A 27,660-nucleotide genomic window follows, 5' to 3' on the forward strand; every position below is an offset into this window, starting at 1 on the left:
TTTTTGTGTTTATTTGCTATTATCACCAAAACCTTTTTTTTAAATGCAATGGAAAAGTAGATTTTTATGCTGGTGAAGGTACAAAAATTAACTATTTCGCAAGTACTCGATACTGAGTAGTATCGATACTTTTGGACCGATACTTTTTCGGTATCGATACCCTCGTCTCGATACCACATGAGTACTCGGTATCGATACCGGACGCCGATACTTCGAACTGGCTTGTCAAAAATGTCAAAATCACAGATTGAATTGGATTGAAACTAATCATAGACAATCTAAACTAGTCTCAGAGGCGCTATTCTGAAAATATGTATGTAACATATGTGTGAATCTGGCCTAAATAACGAGATATTTTGTAGTGATTTTATCGTTACTGTTCCCATCCCTTCACAATTCGACCGACCGCGACGTTGACAGCTGTGTGTATTTTTCTTGAATCCCGTAAAATTTAATAAATTTAGTGTTCTGGTGCGGACAGAGAGTTCCATCATGAGCGCTTTGATGAAGGCTGCCGTGTCTCGTAGCCCTGCGTCATTGGTGAGCAAACATGTTATTTTACTTTTACCAAAAAATGTTATGTAACATTGAACCGATAATGTCGTTGTTGCCCATGTCTTGGAAACTGGTTGAACCTTCGATTCTTCCAACAGATTCTTACTTAGGGCCTTGGATATCATCATGAAACATTGTATACGCAACCCTTGGGATGAAGACAGTACGAATAAGTTAATAAAAGTTGTTTGATTTTAAATATTCATTATGTCATATAGTCATATCCACTGAAACCCCTGTCCTTCCACCTGAAAGATTACCTAGCTTAGATAATTATGTAAAACTATAGACATACACCCTATATAATTGTTGACTTCAGTTCAAAATGTAGTACATTGAAGGTAGGTTACCTGTGTATTTGTTTTTACTTTCTAGTCAAGTTCATGGTCATAAATGTTTGTATAGCAGAGGAAAGAGAGCATAGTATTGTACCACCATCATTATCATCATCATTTATTTCAAGTTCACACATTTGGTACATTATAAATATTAGAATTATACATGATATGCATAGTTGATACATAATCAAAATGCATAGATTTTTCCATTATGCAATATCAGGTTTCAATGTGGCTGCTCCTATTGAATTACTGATTTTCAATCACACACTCAAGCTTGTTGTTTTAGGGCCTGTTCCACAATGTCTGGGTAGTGGCTACCTGTCGGGTAAAGTTGATGCTGTCACTGTCAAAAAAATAATAACAGAGAGTGACAGCATGTATTTTACCCGACAGGTAGTCACTACCCAGACATTGTGGAACAGGCCCTTAGTGTACTGTTTTTATTTAATATCAGTAAGTAAATTATATTCTTTAAAAAATTTATTAAAATATTTGATTTTAGTACAGGTTACATTGAAAATTACAAATATATAGAGGGATAGTTTAGTTAGTTAAATCCATAAATACAAAAACAAAACTGTTGCTAGTGATATCAGTATGATTTTGCAAACATTTCCTGTGAAGTATTAGTATTATTACACATAACATGTACTTCTTATTACATTATTAAAATATATTTTTATAATTATAAAAAACTAGCTGTTCCCGCGCGCTTCGCTTCGCCTTAAAAAGTTTTCCCGTGGGAATTCCGGGATAAAAAGTAGCCTATGTTCTTTCCCAGAGTCTAGACCATCTGTATACCAAATTTCATTCAAATCCGTTCGGTAGTTTTGGTGTGAAAGAGTAACAGACAGACAGACACAGTTACTTTCGCATTTATAATATTAGTTAGGATTATAGAGTTTCTAATGGTTATTTACTGTATATAACATTGTACTAATGTAAAAAAAAGCATTTCTCATCCAAAACTTCTGCCCCATTACAGGCTACTCACCTTTACCGCAACCTGCACCTGTCAGTGGGCGGCGCGCAGGATGCCCGCACCAACACTAACGCCACCAAGGCCTACACCGTTGTAGACCACAAGCACGATGCGCTGGTCATCGGAGCTGGAGGTGCAGGGCTCCGGGCTGCCTTTGGTCTCGTGCAGGAGGGGTTCAAGACAGCTGTTGTCACCAAGCTGTTTCCGACCAGGTCTCACACTGTTGCTGCCCAGGGAGGCATCAATGCAGCTTTGGGTAAGGATCTTTGCACTTAAATTTATCTTTAGTTTTACAGGTGATTCAATGTGGTTTTCTGCACTTAAGAACTTCTTATATCTAACTAGCTGTTCACAAGAGCTTCGCTTCGCCTTAAAAAGTTTTCCCGTGGGAATTCCAGGATAAAAAGTACCCTATGTGTTCCGTTTTTATAATATTAGTAGGATTTGTGCAGAAAATAGCTAAAGCTAAAAATATAATATGCTCAACCTAAAACTCAGAACTTTAAAATATGTCCACTAAGGGTGATTGATTTTGTAGGTAACATGGAGGAGGACAACTGGCTGTGGCACATGTACGACACAGTGAAGGGCTCAGACTGGCTCGGAGACCAGGTAAAATATCTCAAGTGTAAGATTATAATTTTTTTTCAGAACTTCAAGTTATATGTATATCATGAGGCTACAAAAATGCATTCTTGATCTATCGTACATCCAAAACCCTTTAATTCCACATAATTATATCATCTTCATTTCAGATAGATCTTTCTCTTAACATTGGCACACCGCTACACGGGTTCGTTATCGACGTCGATAAACGATCTGTTCTACCAATCACAGAGCCGCCGCCGCCGTATCTATAGCGAATCGCGATATAAATGTTTATCTACGTCGATAACGAACGCGTGTAGCGGCAGCTTTAATAGTCTATTAGATCTTTAATACCCCTGTGACATTGTAAGTGTCATCTAAAATATAAAATTTTAAAATTTCCATATTAACAACTTGACAGATGTGTCAAAAGTCAACCACTAATCTCTTGTTATAATGTAAAAGAGTATGGTTAAACTAAGCCTTAATCTCCAAATCTTCCCCAGGACGCGATCCACTACATGACCCGCGAGGCGCCACACGCGGTTATCGAGCTGGACAACTACGGGATGCCGTTCTCCCGAACCCCTGAAGGCCGCATCTACCAGCGCGCCTTCGGAGGGCAGTCGCTGCAGTTCGGCAAGGGAGGGCAGGCGCATAGGTGTTGCGCTGTTGCTGACAGGTAAGGGGTTTTATGTTGATTGTTTTTTGATAGCCAGATTTATATTCAGAGCCAGTTGCAATATTGTTTAGTTGGCAGATGGTAGCCTCGCGAGTAGCTATAAACTTTACAGTGTATGTGTCCAACGCACCGTGGGCATTCAGTCAGCTCATTGGCCAATCCTTTCAACACGCTTATCCAAGTCTACAGGTGTGTTTCCTTCATTCTAAAGGGAAGAAGGATAGGAAGGAAGCCCAGCTCTATCATCTTATCTAAAGCTCTACTATGGAATCATAAGGAGCAACTAAATAAAAACATGCATTTTGGTCAATTTCTTTGGTACCATGCTAAACAATAAAATAGAATACTTATATGTACATATGTATTGGTCACCAAAATAACAACCGACAAAAAATACTTTTACCCATACTAGAAACAATGAAGCTATATCACTATATCTGACTGTAAATGTCTCAAAACCCATTTACTCTCTCCCAGAACCGGGCACTCTCTGCTGCACACGCTCTACGGCCAGTCGCTCCGCTACGACTGCGAGTACTTCATCGAGTACTTCGCGCTAGACCTGCTGATGGAGGACGGCGTGTGCAAGGGGTGCATCGCCATCAACTTGGAGGACGGAACTCTGCATAGGTATGGGGAGAATGTTTGTTAGTACTTCGCTGCCTTAAGCTCTTTGCACCACAAAAAAAATATTCTTCATAATTATTCAATATGCTTCGAATTTCAATGTTGCATTCCACGTTAACCGTCAATTTCACCTACACATCGAATTCTAAAAACTAAACAGGCTTGGTTTGTTTAGATGTGTCATAAGAATGTTTGAGCGCACATTTACTCGGCTGGGTGGGGATGTAATGTTGGGATGGCTTATACTATACCATGTGGACCAGCGGCAGCGTGTTGGGAAATAGTCCATACTTAGGAAGGCAGTTTAGACCTAGGGGATATGCACAAAGGTTCCATTCAACAGAGTCAGGTGTAGGTACTACACCCCCATAGAGAATGCAATTGAATACTAAAACGTCACCATTCCCAGGTTCCAAGCCAAGAACACGATCCTGGCGACGGGCGGCACGGGCAGGTCCTACTTCAGCTGCACCTCAGCCCACACGTGCACGGGCGACGGCACGGCCATGGCGGCGCGCGCTGGGCTACAGAACGAGGATATGGAGTTTGTGCAGTTCCATCCTACAGGTTAGTGATGAACAATACTAAGTAAATTTTGTTGATTGAAAAGTGCAAGACTACAAGAGAGTTCGTCATCTAAACTAAAAAACCGGCACAATTTTGTGCAGTCCTTTCAATTGTAGTTTCTTTTATAAGAGAAATAGCGCAGATCGCTGCTAAACCGGTGGATTTTACTCTATAGTCCTCTGGAATGGATGATGGTGGATGCCAAGTTACCTGAATGATAGGGAGCAGTTAATAAGCTTACACGTGCACGGGCGACGGCACGGCCATGGCGGCGCGCGCCGGCCTACAGAACGAGGATATGGAGTTTGTGCAGTTCCATCCCACCGGTTAGTGGCAATGGCAACAGAATGATGAATGAATGAAGTTAAGTTAATGAATGGATGGATGAAGGAACCTATGGAAATGAGGGCAAGATCATTCGTCTTCCAAACTAATTAGACAGCTCGGTACTCCGCACCCGCACTCTCGGTACAGTGCAAATAGCTACTATTTAGTTTAACCGATTTCACTATAATATATAGCCCTCTGAGATGTTGATTTAAATAACAAAATGTAAATATAAGCGTCTGTGTCTGTTGTCGAGCTAGCTCCATTCGTGTACCCCATTATATATCTAAAACCCTATAAGCCTACAATACAAACCTGACCTTACCCCCCCGTCCCCAGGTATCTACGGTGCGGGCTGCCTCATCACGGAAGGCTGCCGCGGCGAGGGCGGGTTCCTCGTGAACGCGAAGGGCGAGCGCTTCATGGAGCGGTACGCACCCGTGGCCAAGGACCTGGCCAGTCGGGACGTGGTGTCGCGGGCTATGACTGTCGAGATTATGGAGGGTGAGTGGGATTGGAGTGATTTTATGTTGAGCGTATGCTTCATGTACAGTGTCGTAATTCTACATACACATTCTACATTCTAGAAGTATGACCACAGATTAAAAATTTGTAAGTTACTGTGTGACTCGTTTTTTTTTATTTTATAATGTTTTCATGTAGAATATTACAAACAATCTTTGTGAAATGCATTGCATTTAAAAAAACACGCACTCACGCCTTGTACTAATGTACTCCCTTGCGGGGTAGGCAGAGGTGCATTGCTGCACCCACTTTTCGCCAGAGTGTTATGTTAGTCCCAATGTAATAGGGGGCGGGCCTATTGCCATTTTACGGGCACATCCAAGACCCGAGAACAAATATCTGTGTTTAAACAAATATCTGTCCCAGCCGGGAATCGAACCCGGGACCATCGGCTCAGTAGTCAGGGTCACTAACCACTACGCCATTCGGTCGCATTGCATTTAAACATCACCATAAATACGTCTAACTACTGTTTGTGTGTGACAGTAACACACGCACCAATTTTTTTTACCTAAATGCGATTTTTCTATGATTTTCTATATTTACAAACATTATGTGTTATCTGTGAAACATAGAACCACGCAGACTTTTACTTACCACTACATACAGGGTGGCCCAAAGAGTGACGTCCAAAGGAAAATGTTTGATTCCTTAGGTCAAGGGGTAGCCAAATCACCCCCATGTATGTTCAGCAATTTTTAGTAGTTTAGGAGTTATGATTTTTTAAACTATTTTTCTACGAAAATCGACCTCAGTGGATCCATTATGTTTTATTATTTTTTTGGATAACAATTTTAAATTATTTTTTATTTTTGTGTCATCCTCTTAAGTTGTTCTTTTAACCATAAAAGTTTCAGCTTCCTAGCTGTAATGTAAGTTAGTTCTTTTTATATCGAAAGTTCAAATTATATCATCGAGCTAGACTGCTCTGTATTTTCAACTTGAAATTAAAAATTGAAATAGATATTCTCATGGTCCCTTATTAATTTTAAAAACTCCGCAAGGTTCCAAAATAACATAAAAATAAAAATAAACTATTGCTTAATGGGGTATTATTTGCAGAAAACAGCCTTCAAAGGTACTTGGGTGGAAATTACCTAATTAGTAAATTGTTTCAGAAAGTTGGAAAGATTCCTGTTATGTCATTACTAAGGACAAATTCAGTTAGAAAAAGTATTAAATTAAAGGGAAAATAAAATTATTTACTATTTTTCTTTATTTAAGTTACATTTTTGAATGTAAATTCTTAGTAAAATGTTTTAGTCTGAGTTGTAAGATTTATGAGATAATTGTATTATTAATACTAAGTAAATAAACTCAAATAATTATTTTACACATTTACTCACCATAAATTTTCAAAATGGCGACCTCCCACAGCAATACACAACCTACATCTACGCAAGAAATTTTCTTTAAGTCGCCTATACGCTTCTCTGTTTCATTCAGATGTCACTTTTTGACAGATGTCACATTTTTGAGAAAAGCATGGAAGTAATAATACAACAGGAATGCGCACTGCACCAAAAAAACGAGCCGACAGAGATAGTCAGCACGGAGCCCTCCATCTCTTTCTATTTTTGGTGACCATAATTTTAGGTAATTCATGAGACATCACTTTCTAATCTATCATGTCGCGAATAGGTGTCGATGGTCTCAAAGTCACCTATTATTCGAATAATTCGATTGCAATGTAGGTAAGAATGTATTTTGGTGATATGACAATTGAGTAAACAAATGAGGTGAAGGTAAAATTTGTATAGATTGTCAAAACAAGTTAACATTAAACGCAACTATGTACCTAAAACGTGTTTACTCTGTGGGTGTTCCGTTTACATAGTCTAGTAAAGTCTAGTTAGGTAATGAAAATCATAAGATTTCAAAAAAAATATCTCAACCTAAGTGCTTCCGCCGGTTATAAGCTTGATAAATTATCTTATAATACTCATATCTATCACCAAAAAAATCAACAGCTCATAACTCTTTACCAGCCTTATAAGATAACGGTCACAATAATACCTAATGATACTTAGGTATAAAATAAAACAAAAAGTTGAATGAAACAGGTCCTAATTAATGGAAAGTGATTCAAAAGTACGAATGAATGGTCACCCTAACCATAACGTCTCTCACAACAGTATAAACGTCATCCGTCATCTTGACAAATTCGGTCTTGTCGTAAAGTATTTAGAAAAACTACCAATATTTTTTATGAAATTATTATTCATACAAATACCAAATATTTCATTAAAATTACATGTTTATAATGATTTATTATAAATTTGTTTTTGAAAATGATATGATATCTTACAGTAGTCTATGAGTTAATTTAATATATTTTTTGCATAGCTCTCTTCGTACAAAATGTACTAAAGTTTACACAACTGAATCCTGGCAATTGTTAGAAAGAGAGGAAGGGCTCTGTGGTAACCCTCTCTATCGGCTCGCGGCCTCTTTCACTTCAAATATAAGTCTTAAGGCGAATACTTTAGGTCTATTTTTGTTTGCATCATTTTGGTGAGTGCGCATTCCTGTTGTATTATTACTTCCATGGAGAAAAGTTACTTTTTTGACATGTTTAACTTTTTGACAGATGTCATATTTTTTACATTTGTCACTTTTTTGACTTAAAGAAAATTTCTTGCGTAGATGTAGGTAGTGTATTGCTGTGGGAGGTCGCCATTTTGAAAATTTATTGTGAGTAAATTTGTTAAAGAATTATTTGAGTTTATTTATTTATTATTAATAATACAATTATCTCATAAATCTTACAACTCAGACATAAACATTTTACTAAGAATTTACATTCAAAAATGTAACTTAAATAAAAAAAATAGTGAATAATTTTATTTTCCCTTTAATTTGATACATTTTCTAACTGAATTAGTCCTTAGTAATGACATAACAGGAATCTTTCAACTTTCTGAAACAATTGACTAATTAGGTAATTTCCACCCAAGTAGGATGACACAAAAATAAAAAATATTTTTAAAAAGTTATCCAAAAAAATAATAAAACATAATTGATCCACTGAGGTCGATTTTCGTAGAAAATTAGTTAAACAAATCATAACTCCTAAACTACTAAAAATTGCTGAACATACATGGGGGTGATTTGGCTACCCCTTGACCTACTAAGGAATCAAATATTTTCCTTTGGACGTCACTCTTTGGGCCACCCTGTATAATAGAAATAGAGCATAGATACAAGACTATAAATGTCAGCGGTTTTATTAATCCATTCTTGTGGACATCTGCTTTTACAACACATAGCCCGCTTCTATTTAAAACATAGCATACCAACAATAATTTATCCTCTGACTCACACACCAATTCCCACCCTGTAGGTCGCGGCTGCGGCCCCGAGAAAGACCACGTGCACCTCCAACTTCACCACCTGCCGCCCGAGCAGCTGAAGCAGCGGCTGCCCGGCATCAGCGAGACGGCCATGATCTTCGCCGGCGTGGACGTCACCAAGGAACCCATCCCCGTGTTGCCCACCGTGCACTATAATATGGGAGGCACGCCGACTAACTTCCGCGGGGAGGTGAGACAGAGAGAGAGAGTAGGGTGGGAGGGAGATGGCAGCTGCTATGAGCATACGCAGGGAGGCAAGACCGGAGATTGCTTGTCTCTGTCGCACGCGCTCGGCTTGTGTTCTAATGTAAAAGTGTGCAAAAGCGACATCTAGCGGCGCTCTTAGATAATAGGGTAGCTATAGGCTATAGCACACATAATCGCAAGCGGCTTTTATTCCAATAGCGACATCTAGCGGCGCTCTTAGAGGACTAGCGGCGCCTGCAACGGAATCGATGCGCACTAACACAGTGGAAGCAATATTATATTATTAAACCACGTTTAGCACAGCGGAGACAATAGTAAGAGGCAATGCGCGTAACCACGTCTACGGCGGCCACACTCGCCGCGGCTTGTCAGCGAGACGGCCATGATCTTCGCCAGCGTGACGTCACCAGGAGCCCATCCCCGTGTTGCCCACCGTGCACTACAACATGGGAGGCACGCCGACTAACTTCCGCGGGGAGGTGAGACAGAGAGAGGGCTATAGTGGGAGGGAGATGGCAGCTGTTATGAGCATACGCAGGGAGAAAGGGGGAGGGGGACCAGAGATTGCTTGTCTCTGTCGCACGCGCTCGGCTTGTGTTCTAATGTAAAAATGTGCAAAAACGACATCTAGCGGCGCTCTTAGATACTAGGGGGAGAGACTTGCTATAGCACACATAATCGGCTTTTATTCCAATAGCGACATCTAGCGGCGCGCTTAGATGACTAGCGGCGATGGCATCAATGCGCATTATCACAGTGGAGGCAATAGTAAGAGTCGGAGAGAGAGGGAGAGGGGAGAGGGGAGATTGTTGGTCTCTGTCGCACGCGCTCGGCTTGTGTTCTAAATGTACCGCGCACAGTGTAAGAGCGACACCTGGTGGTACCGGAATCTATGCGCATAACCACGTACTATTATTCTTATTCTTTACAGGTCATCACCCACCACAACGGGCAAGACAAAGTAGTCCCCGGATTATTCGCGGCCGGCGAAGCGTCCTGTGCCTCCGTGCACGGCGCCAACAGACTCGGCGCCAACTCTCTACTGGACATCGTGGTGTTCGGCCGCGCCTGCGCCCTGACTATTGCCGAGACCAGCAAGCCGGGCGACGCCCAGGCTCCGTTGAAGGATGTAAGTTAATATTTATATGCTTTAATATGTGATATATGTATAAAGTATGTGGCACCATCTACTTTCTGCTGGAACTGCTATTTGCAGTTGGATTGTAGCTGAAATGCAGTCTGTCTAGAGATATGTTGATAGATATAAGTATGTGGCGACATCTACCTTCGATACGCGCAAGCTTAAAAGTTGACGAATAGATCATGCGAAGAAATACCGAAGACTGCCGATAGATGGCATGAAAGCGAGCAAGTAATGCGCGAGTTGCTCTACCTCATCGCCTTAAAACTTCGCGATAACTTTTCAATCCACGTCCATTTTTAAATTATGCTGGCGACACGACTGTAATACCCAAAGAGGCAGTCACCCTGACGCATACCAATCCTTTTATCAGTCGTTTACCTAAAAACCAGCAACCCATCCACAGTTTTGCCCCAACAAATCCATAAAAAAACAAACAGACCACCATTACAAACTGCCCCCCTTACAGAGCACGGGCGAGGCGAGCGTGGCGAACCTGGACCAGGTCCGGCACGCCAACGGACAGATCTCCACGGCCGAGCTGCGCCTGCGCATGCAGAAGTGCATGCAGACCAACGCCGCCGTGTTCCGCCAGCAGAGCACGCTCGAAGAAGGTATGTGTTTGTGTATTTGTTTCTATACTTTATTGATCACGTACATGTGTGTGTGATCATATCATATATTATATATCATATTTATTCATTTCAAAACAATATACATTGTGTAGAAAAATTCTTATAGCTAAAATCATTAACAGGCATAAACACATTGAAAAATAATACACAGGCATAAACACATTGAGAAATAATTAACAGGCATAAACAAATTTCGAAATAATTAATTAACAATAATAAATGTATTACAATAAAATTAGTCAAATACAATAAAATCAATTATATTATAAATGTCCTTTAGATACAATAAGATTAATTTGTAATTTGTAACTTAAGATCTAGATAAGTATTCATCAATGGAATAGTAACATTTCTTCAACAAAAATGACTTAAGTTTGTTTTTAAAATTATTTTTGTTATCTATTAATTTTAGCTCTACCGGCAGTTTGTTGTACAGCACAATTGACTGATACCTCGATGTGTGCTTTGCTATTTCCAAAATTGGGACAGGATGAACATTTTTTATTTCCTTTCTTCGCGATGCATTTCGGGCAAGTTTATTGTTCACATCTTCAAATTTATGAAGATTTTTGGCTAAGTCGGTAAGCAAGACGAATATATAAAGACATGGAACGGTGAGTATGTCGAGAGCGACAAAATGTTCTCTGCATGATTCCCATTGAGGTATTCTTACTATAGTACGAATAGCTCTCTTCTGGCAAACAAAAGCCTTATGCGAATTATAGTCGTAACTATTACCCCATAACTTTATGCTATAACGAAGTCTAGATTCAACCAGTGCGAAATATACAGTTCTCAATTGTTTAATAGTTATCTCGTCACGCAGACTTCTAAGAGCAAAACACGCAGAGCTGATGGTACATTCTATAGAGTTAAGCTCAAGCTTCCAATTTAGTAGACTATCAATATGTATACCTAGGAATTTTACTTCACTTACAGTCACTACCTTGTTTCCATCAACTGAAACGTCCAACGTTTCATTGTTCCGTACTGTAGATTTGAATAGCATGACATTTGTCTTACTTGTGTTTAGTTTTAAATTGTTACAAGTAAACCAAGAATTGAAGGCAGATAATGCTGTATTTACTTGTACTTGAAGATCATTCAAAGTATTTGATGATAAAATTGCATTAGTGTCGTCCGCATATATTACTAATTTAATGTCTGGAATAAGATTTATGATAAAATAGCAGTTCCCGCGCGCTTCGCTTCGCCTTAAAAAGTTTTCCCGTGGGAATTCCGGGATAAAAAGTAGCCTATGTTCTTTCCCAAGGTCTAGACCATATGTATACCAAATTTCATTCAAATCCGCTCAGTAGTTTTGGCGTGAAAGAGTAACAGACAGACAGACAGACAGACAGACACAGTTACTTTCGCATTTATAATATTAGTTAGGATTTATAAGGTCATCTGTGAACAAAATAAATAAAATCGGACCCAAAATAGACCCTTGGGGAACACCCCTAGTTATCTTAACCATCTTTGAACGGAAAGATTTCTCTACACCATCAACGTTTTCTTTAATTTCTACAAATTGGATTCTGTTGTGCAAATAGCTTCTTAGTAAGAGCAAGATGTTAGCCCGGACTCCATAATATTCTAATTTATTTAATAATATATCATGATCAACGGTATCAAAAGCTGAGCTGAGGTCTAAAAATAGGCCAGCTACTTTCTTACGATCATTGAGATTCTGAACCACATCATCTATTAATTGATCAGCAGCATCAGTTGTGCAAATGACTGTACAGTCCAACTATAAGGTCCGGTTAAAGACCGTATTATGTAGTCTGAGCCTATCTGAAACCTAGTTAAACATTGTGAGATATGGCGTTTCGACTTTCTCCGTGTTCGGCATCATAAGGGTCACAGTGACAGTTAAATAAAGTCCATTTTTCTCTCCACCTTTAATTTGCAAGGTGCGGGTGCATATATAAGTAGAGTGAGTCGCCCGCGCGCCTCAGTTGGTTTTTGATTTTTGAAGTGAACACTTCGGCAAAATGGCTCAATGTAGCCACGGTTCTCGTCGGCTTCGCTCCGACGGGGAAAAATATAATATTGAATTTGCGGAGTCCTCGCTGCCGGGAGCTGTAGCGTGATGCGGACCAGGCGGCGCGGGGCCTGCCGGCTGCTGCGCACGCAGCCATTGCTGAGGATTTCGCAACGAAGGTTTGAGTTGATAAGCCGTGAGTAAAATGCTATTATTTACTGCTTTTAAAATCTCAGCCACTGGTCATAATGCTCCGGCGCTTGGGGTTTTTATCCCACGCAGTAGGGACCGATTCAATAGTCGTGGTGATGATTGATCACATATTCCGGTCCTACTAGTGGCGCTTGAGCTAGATACTTACATTAATGACCGCTTTAAGTAAAGCATATGTTAATTTTATACAGGAAAAAATAATAAAAATATATTTTTCTACCCTCAATTTCTAATATTTTTAGAAAACAGTTGTTAAATCTTTGCTATTACAATAATGCACTTGATTATAGCTTACGTAAGGCTTTACAAACAGGAGCTTTCCAGGACCGTCATAGGATTTTTTACAGGAAGCACGTGGCTCCGAGTTTCAGTATGTTGGGACATTGTGGCATGTGCGGCGAGTAATGTGATCCGCCGGTACCTACCCGCTGAGGGTAGGCAGGCCGATTCGGTGAAATTGAAGTTTCGTGTAACCTGCACCCGGCCCTGTGCTCCTGCGCTGGCCGCCGTCTCGTGGCACCTGCATCGCAGCGTACACCCGGCCCTGCGCTCCTGCCCTGGCCACCGGTTCGTGCCACCTGCATCGCAGCATACACCCGGCCCTGTGCTCCTGCGCTGGCCGCCGTCTCTTGCCACCTGCATCGCAGTGTACACCCGGTCCTGGCCCTGGCCACCGGTTTGTGGTACCTGCATCGCTGCATAGACCCAGCCATGTACTCCTGCCTTGGCGGCTGTGTTGTCCCACCTGCATCGCTGCGCACACCTGGCACTCCTGTTCTGGTTGCCAGATCCAAATGCCCCCCTGTCTGGGAAGAGATTTTATGCTCAGCGGAACCGCCTGCACTATTGCTAGCACGGTCATCATCATCATCAGCCATCATTATGAGTGACTTATTTAGAAGGTATCGAGTAACGTGCGCTATTCATCAGTGATTTTGGCATATGCAGACGAACGTTTACTGCCAAGGTTGGTCATGTTAGCCATACAAGGGCACACCAACGAAGCCTGAGTAACCACCTGCAGTCGCCGTAGCCGCATCGGCATGGATGACGACAAATCGGGTAACGTGCACCGCTTCTAAAAGTGTTATAGCACTTCAATTTGATGCCTCCGCTGAGGTAGGGTATTCTATTAAAGCAGCTTTCTTCTGAACTGCCCAAAGTGACCTGTAGACTGCTCCTGGGGATAGTTGTGCAATCATTTTTTTATTTCGATGTCTCTGCTGAAGAAACTGTCTAATGCAGCTTTTGTTCTAAACTGCCTAAAGATCATTGGACTGCTCATGGGAATGGTGACGCACGGTAAGTACAGGAGCGTTACTCTATACTGATGAGAAACGAACGAACGAGAGCTGTCGTGCAATCGGCACGTTTAATTATTATTATTATTATTAATACATTTATTTTCAGATAACAAGATCCATAGTACATGCAATGTCAATCAAATTAAAAATTAAAAATAAACTTATAATTAAAAATTAAAATTAAATCACAATAAATCAATAAGTTAAAATTAAAATTACATCACAATAAATCACAATTAAAATTAATTAGTATAATTCATAGAGTATATTAATTTATATCGGTTCAATTCTATTTAACTATATTTAAAACAAAATAAAAATAAAAATAAATAAATAAACAATGTCACATTAATAAATAATAAGGATATATTGTGTAAAATGTAAATTAAATTAATTAAAAATAAAATAAAATATTAAATACAATTGATCCGAATAAAACAATATAGCATGTCAGGGTAACGTAGCTATGGCACGACTCGACTTCCCACATACTGTAAGTGTACCAATAATGACACTTACCCAGTGCTTCAGTATTGGGCCATCGAGCCGCCCCGCGATGACTGCTAGGATGGTGTTGGTGCTACCGCGCACTCTGCTCAGCAATGAGGCCGTCCTTTTTCTGACAATGGCATGGAAGCCGTCCACGCGCGCCTCCGCGAACATGCCCGACGCACTACAGTGTCGCGGCAGCCCCAGCAACATCCTGAAGGCGTTATTGTACTGGACGCGCAGGGAATTGATAGCCCTTTGCGTGTAGTTGACCCACAGGCTACACGTGTAAAAAGATTGGCAATATGCCCTAAATAGGGTGACCTTTACCTCTCTTGTACAGCGTGCAAACCTGCGGGCCAACATATTGGCACGGACTGCCAACGCCCTACGCTCCCGCTCAATGTCCTCATCATCCTTAAGGTCATCTGTCACAATGTGCCCAAGGTACTTAAATCTAGTTACGCGGTTCAGTTCATTTTTACATAATAAAAAAGACGGTATCTCCTGAGGTAACTTATTTTCAGTTTTAAAAATCATTATCTCACTTTTTGTTACATTGTACTTGAGACCATGTTTTTCCGCATACTGTTCACAGGCTCCAAGTAGCTTCACTAACCCACCTGTCGACGGACTCAGCAGCACCATGTCGTCCGCATAACTGAAATTGTTGCAGCTTTTGCCGTCAACATAACATCCTGCATGCATACTGCTGAGTTCGCCGATAAGTTCATCCATATAAAGATTAAAGAGCTTTGGGGATGTTATCCCACCCTGTCTCACCCCGCATTCCAAGCCATACTCATCAGAATAAACATCACCCCATCTTACTTTATTACTCTGATGGTCATACCAGTATTGGAAAATATTGACCAGTTCCATAGGTAGGTTTGACTTTCTACATTTTTCCCACAGGACATTATATGACACTAGATCAAATGCCTTGGAGAGATCTAGGAAACAGGCATACACGTTCGTTTTGCGATCCGTATAGTATTTGACGGTATGCTTGAGCCCCAGCACAGCACTCTCCGTCGACAGCCCCGGCCTAAAGCCAAACTGTGCGTCATTTAATTGCAGATGCGCGCTGAGCCGGGCGTCCAGCAAACCGTCAAACACCTTCGCAATGATAGTTGCGAGCGATATAGGCCTGTAGTTATTTCTATCGGAAATGTCACCAGTTCTATTCTTTGTAATAGGTACAACTATTGTCTCCATCATTTCTCTTGGAAGATAGCTATGTCCCAAACAGCTGTTATAAAATAAAGAGAGCACTCTCGATACATGTTCTCCTCCATATTTCAGGTGCTCAATGCTGAGCCCATCCTGCCCCGGAGATTTACCTCTGCTCATAAACCTAATTATGTTTGCTACCTCCTTTGAGGTAAATTGAGTCTTAAGAGGTCCATCGGCAGTATGCGTGTCAGCACTAAGCCCCTGACTCGTCACATCAATGGGCGACTGTACCTTGAAGTGCCCTCGAAATAAGTCAGCAATGGCCTTCGGTTCGGTTACACCGTCAACAGATACGGGCAGACTAGGGTTGGTGTTGAGCTTGTTGGTAGCCTTCCAGAACCTGCTAAAATCCTTCACTTTGTGATGCGAAGCTAGAATATCCATAGCTATCTGTTGTTGGTTATTCTGGCACCACTGAAGTTTGGACTTAAACACTTTCCTACTAAGGCACATTTCATCGTAATAATATCCCGAGGTCGGCTTGCCATACAAAAGCCATTGCTGAAACTTAGCTCGAGCTGTGGCGTGTGCATCCTTTACATGCTTATTCCAGCCTATAACTCGTTGTTTTTTATTACTAGAGCTCTTACCTGCACTGCTCAGCACAGCCGCCTCACTTAACGCTTTAACTATTTTACCATACATTTTATCTAATAAATCCCTATGGTCCACATTATGACAGATGGTATTGCAACATGTTGTAAGGTCCGATGGTAACACAATAGAACTCAAATATTCATGGCAAGATTTAGAATAAATTTGAATTTCCTCGTCTTTTTTATTTCCCCATCGCACATTACTTATTTTAACACAAACAGGATTATTCATAACTTTCATATTTATAAGATTTAAATTACATTCAAACACAATCGGAAAATGGTCAGACCATAATACGTCATATTCTATCTTTATATCTACAATGGTCCTAGAAGCTGATTGTGTTACTAAGCAGTGGTCTAGCCACCTCTTTGAGCCATTAGCCTCGCTTATAAACGTGTATGTGTCCGAGTTAATACCTAGTTGCTCAAAATCCGCACATAGCCAGTTTTGTTCCGAGCAAAACTGTAACATCTCCCTACAAAACAAAGTATTCGGATGGGCATTTAGATCCCCTAAAATGTACACCGATTCCACATTGTTACCTTCCACTATTGCATAAATCTCACTAAGACACTCCGTGAACTCAGTCAAGTTGTCCGGCTCGTCCGTAGGCATGTACACACTAAACACTAGCGCCGAGTGATTACGCATCGACAACTGAATACACGATATACGCACACTTTTGCATGTTATCACTTGCACACATGGAAACACACTTTTACGCCATAAGATGGCCACCCCCCGTACGGTCTTCCTCTCAGGAGACCCGCCGAGGTGTCCACCGCCGACTTCCCAGTGTATCCAAAGTTGTAGTCGAGTGTACCTAGGTATGGTATATCATGGGGCAATAACCATGTTTCTTGTAATGCCACCAAATCAGCATTAACACACAGTGACTGTATACACTGAGCTGATCTCTTCACATTTTTACAGTTGAAACTTACAAATTTACTCGAAGTATTAGGTTTATTGTAATTTTTGTCTTGCGCCATTTTTAGTAGGGTTATTCGTTTCCAAATTCATCGTATTATTATTATCCTTCTTTGCTCCAGTGAAGAAATATCTTCTAAAATAAATATCATATGGCCAGAATTCATCATCCTCAAACAGACACAGCTTTGATTTAGGTACATATATCTTGTATGAATCATAAGTTTTTGAGCCCCGCATAACCATTTTATAAGGAACGATGTTGATGTTTGTCTTTTCCAGTATGTACTCTGCTATATGTTCAGCGTTCGTCTCTTTAGACACATTATATATGTACAGCGGTATCTTAGTCTCTGCCGCTTTAAATTTTGAGGATTCATTTAACACCGCCTTTCCCTGTCTCCCTGTATATCGTGACGGGGTGCGTCTTCTGCGCCTTTCCACCTGCACCCACTCGCCCCCACCCTCCTCATTATCGGAAATTCGAGGCGGAGTTGTCAGGTCATTGTGATTGCTAGTTGAGCGCTGCGTCATCGATATCAGCTGTTTATCTGCGCGTGCGTCGGTGCTCATGTGACCTACCTCAACGCGACCCATATTCATATTTCGTTCATTACTCGCAACCTCAGGTGATTGTGTGAGTGAGACAGGCGCATGCTGCACCGTCTGTGCGTAGGACAGGGACGGCGGCGCGCGCGCCACCTCCACAGAAGCCGTTCTTACCGGTTTTATCGCACATGATTCGGGAGTCAATGACCTGTTTGCGTCGATATGTGCCAAGCCAATTGGGCCACTATCACACACCTGCTCCCAACTGTCCCCCGCGCAAAACGCACCTCTATGCATATTGACAAAAGGCGCATTATTGCCGGTCTTGGCACCAGAAGGGACAGACGATATCTTCAGAAGATCTAATTCGGCTTTGAGTTGTTCGAAGTCACTTATCGTCACGTATTGGGTTATATCTGCAGCATATTTCTCTTGGATTTGTCTGAGATCCGCTTGCACCGCCACAATATCTCTTAACAATCTCGTGACGTCTACATGGTCAAATGTAGTAGGCGGCAATTTATGCAATTCACGCGCCACAAAAGTCGGCAATTGTTTCGATCCCGTCATCGCATTGAAGAGACAAATCATGTCCTCCAGATCCCTAGGTTCCTTTCCTTGTCCCCTCCTGGTAACTTTAGCTCGCGATGTACATCCAAATAGCAGATCCTTGGCTTCAACAATATCTTCTCCCGAGAAAGCCGACTTGCAAATTCGTACAAGGCTTTCTTTGTCCATGATGTCATGTTTATTTTGTATAAACGCTAGAAGTTCATTAATCACGATATTACACGTTGAACATTTTAACACATTAGCCATTGTCTCGGGTTCAATGACCTCTCGCGTCGATCGCAATAGACCGGTACGTCCACACGGAATCGCTTAATGTCCGAGACTGATACCTACATACAAACAGATAGAGCGGCTCGCGCCGCAGTGCGCTGAAAGTTCGTTTTTCGTCATATAAAGTGATCCCCCAGACACTATCTTAAGTGTCATGACACATCGGCAGATTCCAGCTTTGAGTCTTTTCTTTTCTCGGCTGTGAGCAAAGTGAATCCCACCGGCGAGTGTTCAACCTAAAAGCACTGAGCTAATTCCTGATTTCGTGAAAGTCGCTGTTGCTATACCATACCGCTTCACAAGTTACCGAATTTATTATGATCCTACTATCGGGTGATCATGATCGGAGTGTCATCGCGGTTTCTGAGTGGAACCATATTAGCTGTCTTCCTTATGTCCCAGTGGATTGTGAGTGTGTATCCGAGCTCTTTGTTGAAAAATGTGTGAACCTCCTACGCAGCAGCTGTCTACTAGTTGTGTATCGAATAAATCGAGTAACGGTGCTCTTGCACGAGACGACTACCTTTTGGTAAAATTATAACTTCCACTATTCTGGGAACATGCATATACCTACTGTGTACTGTGTATCACATCACGTGTAGCCGCAGCCCTACTCAATGTACGGGGCTAGATAATAAACAATGGCAGTCGTCATTAAATTTCTATGAATTTCGAAGGTCATCATTTGGAGCACAATCCAAAGGGTGAAAGTACCTATTCATGCCTAAACGGCTTCTCTAATGAAAATGTATTTTTAATTCGATTCTGGCGCAAACGTTTCATAACTATTTTTCAACACTGTATCTGCTGAAACTACAATTCCATTTTGAGTAATCCTCAACTGTTTTATGGATCTTTCAGTTAGTTACGTAACTAGTTACCAAGTAAAAAATTACTTGTGTCATGCTCGTACTCGCATCTCATTTACGAGCTCTCTGGCCTCTAGCTGAAGGCTAGAACTGGTATATATATCTACTAAGCTAGTACAGAGTTATAACCGGGCAGCGGTGACGTGGTAGGTGCTTGATTTATTAGAGTTTGCTGAAAACTTTCTAAATAAGTAATAATTATTAGTCATAATATTAACTCTTCGCAGTTCTTTCAGAATGCAATACCAGGTCGCTGAAGTAGGTAACCTTCCTTAGCTGGACAACAACAACCCTTTTTATGCCTTTTTGTTTTAAAGAATGTCACAGTTATTCGCCGTTCCACTGTCATATCGATGTCCAAGGACTTTTTCTTGGGTATAGCTAACTACCTGAGTTTACCTATAGATAGCCGCAAGCTATCTGCTGTTGGCGAACTGTCAGTTCTGATTGATAAGTCAGGCTCGAGGGGGCTCGTCCAACTGTCCATGTTCCCGCCACCATGATTGTTGCTTCCACAGATTAGAGAGTCTATGATGGCTGTCGTTGCATCAGGTCTGATCAGCAACTAACATCTTTACGTACCATCTTTATTTAATCGAGCTATTTTATTTTGTTTTATCTAGGTTGACTTAATGGTTTCAAAATCGAACCTACAACAATGTAAGTAGGTACCCTACCTACGTACCTTTGAAGTTGCAACAAGGCGAAGCCTTAAGGTTTTGGCCGAGACCTGCCCTTAGTGTTGACGAACATACCTAAAGGTGACCTTGTTAATGTTTTTCATATGAAGTACTGAACATTTTACTTATCCTGGTGGCATGACTGATCATTTACTTACCCAGTTAAGACATGTTAGCCGGGTTTCATTTATCAACTATTATAATTGTTTTTGTTGTGTTAATCAATCTTTATTGATTGATGTCATCTACCAAGGAATGCTGCCAGAGTTCATAATATTCACACATGATGATACAGAATGATAGTAGCCCACAAAATGGGTGCAAAGGCTTATAAAATAACTTTCCTTCTTAGTAGGACTGCACAGGAACTCGTTAACCGCCGAGTTAGTTAGAATACAAAATTAGACTGTTTGTTACTTGTCAATCTAGAATATGAATATAGTGACCTGCATCATGTTTTGAAAAACTGAATAATTAGTTATCCGCCAGTGTCACAGCCTTCATCTAATCTTTTCCAGTAGCTGATGAGGCTGAGATATTTAGTAAAATTATCTTCCCTTCAAGCACCACTCCTCGTTCCAAGGACTAGATGCCGCGCCAGGTGTTGAAGGCCGTGTCGTCGTACGGGGCTGACTGAGCAGGTCCTCGAGGCCCCAGGGTCGGCTGCTGCATTTCTGAGGTCAGTCCAGAATTACATACCCTAGTCAGCATGTGCTGACCTGAGCCCCAGCGGCCTGGATCGATATTCTACATTTTACAGCTTTTAAATATTGTTGCAAAGTATTTCACTGGTTCCATCCATTCGGCTAGTGTATGTTAAAAATATTGCCTTGACAATAACAAGATTTTGAAAATAATTACTTATAAGTATTGCTTTCGAAGAGGCACTGTGTGTATCCATATGTATAAATACCTACCTATATGTATAGGTACATAACATACCTTCCATAACTTTCTGACAAGTCAGGAATAATAAGGAGGTACTTAAGTCTTATGTATACTTATACCTTTCTTTTTAGTATATCTATTACCCAGAAATCTATGCATTATAAATTTATAGATTCAAATATTTATCTACTGATATACTCATCACATCAGTAGCTTATGGGTCACAGTTGGTTTTCTCTCCACCATGCGATAATAAACACATCTCACAATGTTTAACTAGGTTTCAGATAGGCTCAGACTACATAATAGACGCATTTTTCCTGAAATAAAAATGACATATTATGTATCTAGCCTATCTGAAACCTAGTCATTTCTGCATGGTGATATTACAACTGAGGCGCGCGGGCGACTCACTCTACTTATATATGCACCCGCACCTTGCAAATTAAAGGTGGAGAGAAAAATGGACTTTATTTAACTGTCACTGTGACCCTTATGATGCCGAACACGGAGAAAGTCGAAACGCCATATCTCACAATGTTTAACTAGGTTTCAGATAGGCTAGATACATAATATGTCATTTTTATTTCAGGAAAAATGCGTCTATTTAATCGATCTATTATATTAATTTAAGCAAAAATCTGTTAAAAGCCAGTATCAATAGGGGTGCGTATTGCGACGTATAAAAACGAAATGTATAATTTCACATTAATAACGTTCACAACCTATAATGAACGTTACGTATAACAACAAAATCTATATTTTCATAAGGTATAAGATTCAATTGGTATAACGTACATTTTATATAAAATCAAAATATATAATACTTACGAAGACTAATATCAATACGTATAACATACATTACGTATAACGATTAAAATATATACTATCGTTTAGTATAAAGTTCATAATCTGTGTTTAATTACCCAACACCGTCAAACCCCCTAGCGCCAAAACCTAAAGATAGGTGCGACGACGAGCAAAGCGAGGAGGAGCGTGTTAGGTGCACATGTTCGTCGAAACCAAAGCGGAGCGCAGCGAAGCGGTGCGAAGCGGAGCGGAGCGTCTCCCCACATAGCGCAATAATAATAATAATGTCAAAACCCCTAGTACCAAAACCTAAAGATAGGTGCGACGACGAGCAAAGCGAGGAGGAGCGTGTTAGGTGCACATGTTCGTCGAAACCAAAGCGGAGCGCAGCGAAGCGGAGCGAAGCGGAGCGGAGCGTCTCCCCACATAGCGCCAATAATAATAATTATGTCAATACCCCTAGTACCAAAACCTAAAGATAGGTGCGACGACGAGCAAAGCGAGGAGGAGCGTGTTAGGTGCACATGTTCGTCGAAACCAAAGCGGAGCGCAGCGAAGCGGAGCGGAGCGTCTCCCCACATAGCGCCAATAATAATAATAATGTCAAAACCCCTAGTACCAAAACCTAAAGATAGGTGCGACGACGAGCAAAGCGAGGAGGAGCGTGTTAGGTGCACGTGATCGTCGAAACTAAAGCGGAGCGCAGCGAAGCGGAGCGGAGCGTTCCCCCCACATAACGTCAATAATTTTTTGTGCATTATACATTATGATAATTATATCCGTTGTAGAATATATGTTATAAACTTTATGCATTTTAATCGTTATATCAATTGAAATTATACTTTTTGAACGTTATTCTTTACGAAATTATGTATTTAGTAATTATGCCTTTCGTTTGTTATGCACAGTGATCGTTATACTTAATACATTTATATCATATGGGCGTATACCTTGTGAATGTTATACCATTCGTTTTTATACCTCGTATTACTTACCCTATCAATAGGTATTTTATTTTTAATATGTAAGTAAATAACTGACGATGATAAAAAGTCTGCCAAATCGCATTCTTGACTGTAGGTATGTGACATGATTACAACAAAAGAAGGCACAGATCAGCCCTTAACGATAGTATGTGTATCATGTACTTATTTTTATATTTCTTTGATTTCTCCGTTTACCATGGTGACACAGCCTAAACTAGCCTTTCAATCACAGATCAAGCGAAACAATCAATTCATCATGTTCGATTTTAACATTAAAATATGATTATAGTTACTGTAACTAAATCAATCATATTTACGAATGGTAATCATTTTTAAATGATTAAATTAGTTCTGGATTTCAAAAACTTGACTTCATAGAATTTTCTTGCTAGAAGCGTCTCTCAGGATAAACAATTGGTTGCGTATTCGTTCCAAATACACATTTTGCAATACTGTTACTGTAAATATCTTTAGTCATGCTGAAACTTCTCACCTCTTGAACCACACAATCCGATAACTTTGTCTAGCCATTACTATTGTGCTTTTTATTATAAATTCTTTATTGCACATAAAAACATTGTACAAAGGCGAACTTAATGCTAGTAGCATTCTCTACCAGTTAACCTTTGGTGATGTCGAGAAAGTGGTTGGTAGTGCGATAGGCTGAGAGGAGAGAAGTTATTTACTTTTATCGAGACACAGAGATATACTTACTTATACATAATAGCTATACAAATTATATACATACATATATAAATATATTCCTACATTATATTATAATATACCTAATACATAATAATTATACAAAATCCTTACTAATATTATAAATGCGAAAGTAACTGTGTCTGTCTGTCTGTCTGTCTGTCTGTCTGTCTGTCTGTCTGTTACTCTTTCACGCCAAAACTACTGAACGGATTTGAATGAAATTTGGTATACATACGGTTTAGACCCTGGGAAAGAACATAGGCTACTTTTTATCCCGGAATTCCCACGAGAAAACTTTTTAAGGCGAAGCGAAGCGCGCGGGGACAGCTAGTATAATATAATATCATCATCATCAAATAAAATATATTAAAAATCAATTTTGTTGATCGTTCTGCACTTGGAGGTAGTGCTGACGAACTTTGGCTTTAAAGATGTCTATAGACTTTGTCTGCCGTATATGTAGCGGTAAACTGTTCCACAAGCGAACCGCTGTCACAGTGAATGAATCCGAATACCCTTACGTGCTTTTCGTATTGTACTCCTCCTATCTATGTTAATATTCAAATATGTATGACAATGCGCAGAAACCAGAACAAATAATATACAAAGCAGTCTTTGTCACAGGAATATACTTATGGTAACTTAGGCAGAAAATTATGTTAACGAGTTGCGAACTTGTATTTACAAAAATCTATTCTTCATAATTTTATTGTTAGCCAAATAATATTTTCTTGTAATTATTCGTACTCTCCTTATACGAAATTTCGAATGAAGAAAATATGATTACCACTGGTATACCACGATCTATCGTAAACAACGATTATCTATAATAGATCTATAGTTTCACAAGGATAATGGAAAATATCAGCATACACAGTAATAGATAATGTTATTTATATGCGTTGCTTTGTTTTTTTATCAGATGTAGTCTGGCCCGTTGATCTTTCAATGACCCGCGACCTTTTTTAGAAAATTAAACAAATGTGTTGCGATGCGTAACATGATTTTTATGCTGATGCAAATCAATTATGTTATTGCACTAAGCCAGATTGTTATGGCGACTGAAAATCAAATATCGTAGTTGGAAAAAAACATTGGCATTCACTTTTGATCTTTGTGCCAGTTTTCTTAGTTAAATAAGGTAGCGGGCCAAATTTATGTTTGTATGATATGATGTAATATGAAGTACTTTCTTAATAAAGAGAGAGTTAAAACATACAACATTAAATATGAATGAATATAGACATCAATAAACAGTTCGAAAAAACTTCATCAATATAAATATAGTGCATCTAATAATCAATCTAATAGTTATAAAGATACACAAAACCTACATCACAATATCATCTACTACAATATACCCATTCACCTTTACCTGTTCTCCCCAAAACAATATACCTACATCACATTTCCAACCCGGCTCAGAAACTCACAAATGACCTCTACCACTCACCTTCACCCATTCGCCCGCAGGCCAGCGCCAAATCCACCAGATCTACAAGCAGCTCGCCGACATCAAGGTCTCGGACCGCTCGCTCATCTGGAACTCGGACCTGATCGAGACCCTCGAACTTCAGAACCTCATGATCAACTCCGTGCAGATCGTGGAGGGCGCGCTGGCTAGGCAGGAGAGCCGTGGGGCGCACGCCCGTGAAGACTTCAAGACTAGGCGCGACGAGATGGACTACTCCAAGCCTTTGGATGGACAGGTTGGTAGTAATAGGGTTTTTTATCGTCATTAGGTATTGATTGATTCGTGCTGGACGTAGGCTTCTCCGTAAGCGTGCTAGTGCTCGGCCGTTCTCATGGAAGTGGCTCTGAAAATATCATAAGCGCTGATTAATCGTTTTTTGGAACACAAAAGTACATTTCTATTTCGTTTTTACCTACCAGTACATAACTCCAGTTTAAAAAAAATGAGTCCAATGGTGTGTGCCTTAATCGCTGTTTTCGCTTACTATATCAAGACTATCAACATCAGCAGAAAATTATCGCAGGAATTAAATACTCATCCCCCAATTCTTCCACAGACCAAACTGCCGTTCGAGCAGCACTGGCGCAAGCACACAATGGCCGAGACCGACGCGGCCACCGGCGCCACCAAGCTCACCTACCGACCCGTGATCGACGCCACGCTCGACCAGAGCGAGTGCCAGACCGTGCCGCCCGTCATCCGCACCTACTAGACCGCGCTCTCAGCTGAGGTCAGTCACTGAACGAATGAATGAGTGAATGATGCGGTCATCGATGCCACGACCAGGCCGAGTGATAGACCGTGCTGCTCGTCATCCGCGAACGAAGTACAGAACGAATGAATGAGTGGATGATGCAGTCTCGTTGCCACGCTCGACCAGAGCGAGTGCCAAACCGTAATCCGCACCTACTAGACCGCGCCGTCAGCTGAGGTCAATCACTGAACGAATGAATGAGTGAATGATGCAGTCTCGTAGCCACCCTCGACCAGGCCGAGTGCCAGACCGTGCCGTCAGCTGAGGTCAGTCACTGAACGAACTAGAGAACGAATGAATGAGTGAATGATGCAACTGACGTACAGTTCCGCCAGCTGGACCTATGAAACCACGCTGCTGAAGTAAGGTTTATTCAGATCAATACAGATAGTAATGTATGAGTGAGTGAAAGGGGTATAATGTGTGATTAACTGATGACACAAAGTATATAGAATGGTTATCATCATCATCAAGCTTTGAGAATTCCGGTTACATTCGAGTGTAGTGTGTTGATATGGTTGATATTCACATAAAGTTGTTTGTTCCAGGTAATCTCTTTTAATGGGTGCTGACTGAGCTTAGCAGTATTCTTCAATCAACAGCGACACGGGGGTGTCCATCGCGTGGGAATGTCAGCTGTCACTATTTATTATCTCGATCCATACAATCATTATTATTTATATCGTAACTCGTTCTAAGCGTAACAAAATCAAAGTCTACACAAATCACAAGCGGAATTATACAACTGGTGTTTTAATACTTTACTTTGTAGTTTGTAACAAACTTTGAACCAGCATTTATTATAATCTTTTAGATGGTTTTATAATGTTATTTGTGAACGACTCAGCAGCACCGACGTACTTACAAATATTTAAATGCTTTATATGAATGTCTTAGCCACCTTCTTCATACATTTTGTGATGTATAGCACGCTCATGAGACACTTTGTCTACCTCATCGTTATAACGAATCATAACACTTTTTGTTACAAACAAATAATATTGAAATAGATAAACAGTGTCATCAATGAATACTTTTATACAGAAATAAGTAATGTCTTTTTTGTAAATTTTGTATTATTCAATGGACATTAAAATCATGAACATAAATGAAATTATCGATATTCGTAGATTGTAAGTTTAAATGGATAACTTAAATATATGTTATAAATTCAACCATTGTATTTCTATTTACTTTTATTTTAATTAAGTTTTACTCGCTACATTATGTCAGGACTAGATCTTATGATTTATCAAATAGCGTCGTAAATAACTAAGAATATCTAAAAATTCCAACAGTAAAAAAAAACAAATAACATCACAAGGATCACAACATGTTTGTCGGATTATAAAGTAGGTATGTAGTAGTATGTACTTTTTACCCCCAACCAAGTATTTTCCTGTTGATAAGTTTTTTATCGATTTACAACGTAACAGGAACTATTTGTGACGTTTTCGGCCTCGTTAGTTCCACTAAAGTAGGAGCAACTGAAGTATTGACGTCAATGGGCGTAGCAATAACAAACTGGTTCAAGAAGCGATGACGATAGGAAGCCTTACAAAGTAATTTAGGTGACTGTTGGGTGTTTGCTACTCAAAGTGAATGTAACAGTATTATGTGTCACACTTCCGCAGTTATCAAGGCTTCGCAGGTGTCGGTGTGGAATAATTCGTAAGGTCACCGATACCTGCCGAAATACACTAGTTCTTTCCTTTTTGATGACTTAGTGCCTGTAGGTATCTACGGAAATTCTATAATGAACACCTATATCCCACGTTCAAACATAGGAAGGTAAGCTACTGAACTCAGT

The 27,660-nt window shown here is 40.3% G+C and overlaps 1 protein-coding gene across 2 annotated transcripts; it reads left to right on the forward strand.

The window, feature by feature from the left end:
* Positions 1-380: 380 nt before the first annotated feature.
* On the forward strand, positions 381-27,025 carry LOC105380990 (succinate dehydrogenase [ubiquinone] flavoprotein subunit, mitochondrial). Of its 2 annotated transcripts, XM_038117188.2 has the most exons (14): positions 381-540; positions 1,882-2,134; positions 2,417-2,490; positions 2,973-3,148; positions 3,626-3,778; positions 4,185-4,342; positions 5,009-5,173; positions 8,538-8,668; positions 9,165-9,233; positions 9,686-9,883; positions 10,365-10,509; positions 25,096-25,331; positions 25,653-25,826; positions 26,399-27,025. In XM_038117188.2, the coding sequence occupies exons 1-13, from the start codon at positions 493-495 to the stop codon at positions 25,806-25,808; spliced, it is 1,962 nt and encodes a 653-aa protein (XP_037973116.2). In that variant the 5' UTR covers positions 381-492; the 3' UTR covers positions 25,809-25,826; positions 26,399-27,025. The 2 variants fall into 2 exon arrangements, with proteins under 2 accessions (XP_037973116.2, XP_037973115.2); XM_038117187.2 differs by lacking the exon at positions 9,165-9,233 and having other exon boundaries at positions 8,538-8,737.
* The last annotated feature ends 635 nt before the right edge of the window (positions 27,026-27,660 follow it).

The sequence above is a fragment of the Plutella xylostella genome, chromosome 3 (genome assembly GCF_932276165.1).
Source record: "Plutella xylostella chromosome 3, ilPluXylo3.1, whole genome shotgun sequence".
NCBI lineage: Eukaryota > Metazoa > Arthropoda > Insecta > Lepidoptera > Plutellidae > Plutella > Plutella xylostella.